The 4,490-nt window shown below is 26.7% G+C and overlaps 1 protein-coding gene across 1 annotated transcript in view; it reads left to right on the top strand.

Moving 5' to 3' along the window:
* Positions 1 to 4,490, top strand: part of LOC117168116 — a 24,840-nt gene extending 20,350 nt beyond the window's left edge. The window contains exons 4-5 of the mRNA XM_033353512.1: positions 1,151 to 1,383; positions 4,310 to 4,490. Of these exons, the coding sequence (XP_033209403.1) occupies positions 1,151 to 1,383; positions 4,310 to 4,461 (385 nt within the window). The 3' untranslated portion in view covers positions 4,462 to 4,490. The remainder of the gene's footprint in view (positions 1 to 1,150; positions 1,384 to 4,309) is intronic.

The raw sequence follows: 4,490 nt of genomic DNA, 5'->3' as shown, positions 1-4,490 counted from the left end.
AGATTATTTTACATATCTAAATATAATTTATGTTTAGTATGGACAAACACCAATCTCAGGTGACCCATAAGTGTTTACAGCCTATCTGATAAACGAAGCTAGACTCTTTATACGTATTTCATATCAGTTTTTCAATTTTTTTATTAATTTCAAATACCACTATTTACCACTATTACTTTATTATTTAGGTAAGTACTTTTAATGGATATCACTTCTATCCAACGTGTTAATGATTTCAAGCTTAAAAATGTAGTTTAAATGCTACGGATTGATAACATAACCTTATTTCATTTCATGACACAGCATGCACATATTCATAATATATTTATTTTTGTCACATTGTTCTTATGTCTTAAAATTATTTATTTACAACCTTTAAATTTGTAAGCATTATATACGAATGAAATGAGTAATTTTTAAAAGATATTTTGGTGTATTCATGACACAAAATTGACACAAATCATCAATATGATAATACGTATATAATTTCAAGGTAAATGTTTGATGTATCTTAATTTTTTACTTTTATTTAGCGAGTGGAATAAAAGACAATGAGTTTTTATCCATGAGTGATTTAGAAATTTGTGCGATACTGAAGGACAATCAGAATTTGTCTATGGAATTTATTTTCAAATTCAATTTTGAAAAAGAACAATTATCAAAGATGCATTCTACATGTGATAATGATTCGGTTGTGATGGAAGTAGAATTGCATAATGAGAATTTGGCAGGAAATTTTATGGTAGTAGGCGAAGAAGTATTTCATGTGTGTAATATAAAAAATTCTAACCTCACATCATCATCCATTCACGTCCCTTTGTCTCCTGTCCTACTAATAAAAAATGGATCAGATCTTGAAATCAATAATCCTTCTACTTCGCTAAACGTAGTTTCTGGAGCAAGTACTGTACAACCTTTTGAGTTCATGAAGTACGATCTGGAGATCTATAAGAAGAAAGTAGAAGATTACTGTAATTTCTCACGCTATTTATAATTAATAATTTGGAAAAAATGACTACATAATCAAAAACATCTCATTTCTTAAATTATTATTAATTTAATTTATATTATTATAAATTAAATTCTTTTTTTAATTCCTTTATTCGTACACAAAAAAAAATAACTTTAACAAATATTCTTTAACTTCCAGAATAAAACTTGCAACATTTTTAAAGCTCAGATGCGAAATCACAGAATTATTTTCCACCGAGGATAAAAATCTGTTTTACACCCCATGCTGTACGGAACCTGGAAACGAGTGTTCAAGTGCGAGAGGTTCTCTATACAATTACTACAAAGTTGTAAGAAAAGATTTAAGAACGGCTGGAATTTTGTTAGAAGATTCTCACAAACTTAAAAACAGTGCTGACGAAAGGACCGATCGTAAGAAACAATAATAATCAATGATACCTGCTATTTTTTAATATACTATTTTCAGTTGAAGTCGTAATTAGTATACTTGTAAATGCATGAATACAGACCAAGCACTTACCACAATATTGATACTATTTGCCACTTTTTTTTAAGCGATGACACTATCTTACTTCTATTTCGAAAACAAATTACACGAAAAAACTATTTTATTACAAATTGTCCGCTACTCTTACTATTTCTTTACTTTTCCATTACATTTTTTAAAAACTTTTTCGCTGGTTGACCAAAATAATGTACCTGTCATCTCAACGAATCGCAAAATAACAAAAAATTTAAAATCAATAATAATTTCAACCAAAATACATGAATTTTTCAACAAATGTTAAAATTATTGACAAAAAGGATTAATTTTCTGACAGAATATACGATTTTTTCACAACATGCACATATTTTTAAGCAAATAGTTTAACTTTCAATCGAAAAGATTAATTTTTTATCGAAAAAAATGAAATTTCAACTAATTTATAATCTTTCAACGAACTAGTTTAAACAGCAGATAAGTCAATATTATAAAAAATTAGTTTACAGTTTGTTGTTTAAAATTTTTTTAAACTAAGCACTTGCATTACTTATCTTAAAAACATAAATGGAGTGATGAAATTTTCACTTTAAATACTTAATTTAAATTTAAAAAAATGGAATTTTCCAACCAATATTTGTATTCGTGATGCAAGGTTCTCGACCATTAATCAATATTTTAATAATATTGATTTGGACCAGTAGACTGACAAAATTAACATCTAAAATTATTTTCTACCAATATTTTGAATTTTAAACCCGAGAATGTGAATTGTCAACAAAAAAAATCTTTTTTTAACCAGCCAGTTAAATTAACAGTTTAGGAATGCATATTTAAAAATAAAAAAATCTCATTTAAATTGGCAATCTTCAACAAAAAAATGATCGTTTAAGAAAGTAGTTCCACTGAAACCCCACAGGTGTTAATTTTCCCATCTGAAAAGATAAACTTTTTGCGAAAAATGTATAGGTTTGATATTTTAATAAACGAAACCAAAAAAATAGATTTTAATATAAAGTGAATAAGAAGTTGGATATGACCAACAAATACAAGTTTTAAACAAAGGACTTAAAATGTTAACTGAAACAGGTGAATTTTTAACTAAGCAGTCGCATTTTTAACCAAGAAAATGTATTTTCTACTAAGAAAGATGGACTTTGAATAAAATACATCCCATTTCAACTAAATATTAACTTTTTTGAGCCGTGAATACGACTTTTTTACAAACTAGGTAAATTAAATAAAGTCATTTTTAAACCGAAACAGATGAATTGTGGCAGTTATAACTAAAAAGGATGTTTTGCTACGAAAAGAGATTAATTTTGTACACAAAAATATGAATGTTCAACTCATTTTTATATTCTTAAAGAAATAAAATTCTATAGTGAAGAAGAAAAAAGAAGTTGATTTAATTGTTGAATTCCTAAACTTAAAAGACGAATTTTCAACAAAACTGTTGGATCTTTAACCAAGAAGAATGACTTTAACAAAGTTATTGAATCTTTAAAAAAAGAATTAAATTTTTGGCCAAATGATAAAATTTTGAACAAAAAAAGTGAATTCTTAACAAAAAATTCAATAGTACATTTTTCAACCGAAAAGAATCAACTTTAAAACAAATGTAGCTAGTTTATCTTGATGGAGTTCTTATTTTACATAAAGTCTTTTGCGTGGGCAGTAGTTCAAAGATTTTGCTCTCCTAGTTTACTTACATGAGGATATAACAAGCATTGTGGTCAAAATTGTTTCTTACTTATGATATATTGTTAAAAATTCAACAATTTTGTCAAAAAGTCACACTGTTTGGTAAAAATTCAACTTGTGTTTTTAATTCTTCTTTTTGGTTTGAAAATTCAACCATTTGTTTGACATTTTTTTTCCTTTCTTGACTAAAAAAATTTGTTTCATTAAAAATTTAACAATTTGTTGAACATTTCAAAACAGTTCAAAATTCGTTCCGGCCTTAGTAAAAAATATTTTTTTTTAATAACATTTGAACTATTTCCTTTTTTTCAAATATTTCATTTTAAACAGAAGTATCATTAATTTTTTTAAAATCTTTTTTATATATCAACTGCTTCATTTTTTGTTGAGAATTGATCTTTAAAGAATGAAAATTATTTTGTTTGACCAGAATTATCATTAGTTGGTTGAAAAATCAACTGCTTGGTTGATAATTAACTTTTTGTTCCAAATTTATATTACCTAGTTCCAAATCAAATTACTTTGTCGAAAATTAGTCCTTGTTGGTTTAATTTAACTGAACTTTATTTAAAAATGGCAATATTTTCTTGGTTCAAATATGAACTATTATGTTTTAATCAATAATTCATCTTTTGGCTGAAAATGTAACTACTTGGTGGAAAGAACTAATATGTTAATTTATAAGAAACTATCAGATTTTACAAAAAACCACCCTTGATAAAATTCAAAAAAAAAAATGTGGCAAAAATTACGTTAGATGGGGGGAGGGGTTGCACATTAGTAAAAATACATGAGACTTTTCATAACATTATTTTGACTCTATTTTTTTAACTATGTGGTACTTTTTACACTATTTGTTATCTCGTAAAGTGATACCAAGGCCTGTATACTTATAAAAAATGTATTATATTTAGATTTCAAAAAATCTAACGTTAATAAGACATAGTAATTTCTTGCACCTGATAAAGACATTTATCATGTAAGTCTTTTGATACGCGAAATGCTATTCATTCCCATCTTTCGTAAAATTTGAGACGCCTTGTTAGATAAAAAAAAGTTTTTTATGTGAATCTTGTAGTTAAAGAAAATCTAATGTACTTGGAAACATGCACATGCGATGATTTTCATATAATTTAACTATGTTTATTATAGAAATGGATAACAGTGTAGACTGTTCAACTGATCGTAATCGACAAAGGTATACGCTACCGCAGACAGTACAATCGTGGGAGGAAACTCACAGAGAACGCGACAAACTATTGTCGCGAAAAGAAAAAAATACCAAACCCGTTATCTTGGCCTGATTATCGGCAAAGATATTATAAACGTAGAT

This window comes from Belonocnema kinseyi, chromosome 2 (genome assembly GCF_010883055.1).
Source record: "Belonocnema kinseyi isolate 2016_QV_RU_SX_M_011 chromosome 2, B_treatae_v1, whole genome shotgun sequence".
Taxonomy (NCBI): domain Eukaryota; kingdom Metazoa; phylum Arthropoda; class Insecta; order Hymenoptera; family Cynipidae; genus Belonocnema; species Belonocnema kinseyi.
Note: the sequence above shows the minus strand (reverse complement) of the source record. Positions and strands in the feature narration are given on the sequence as shown.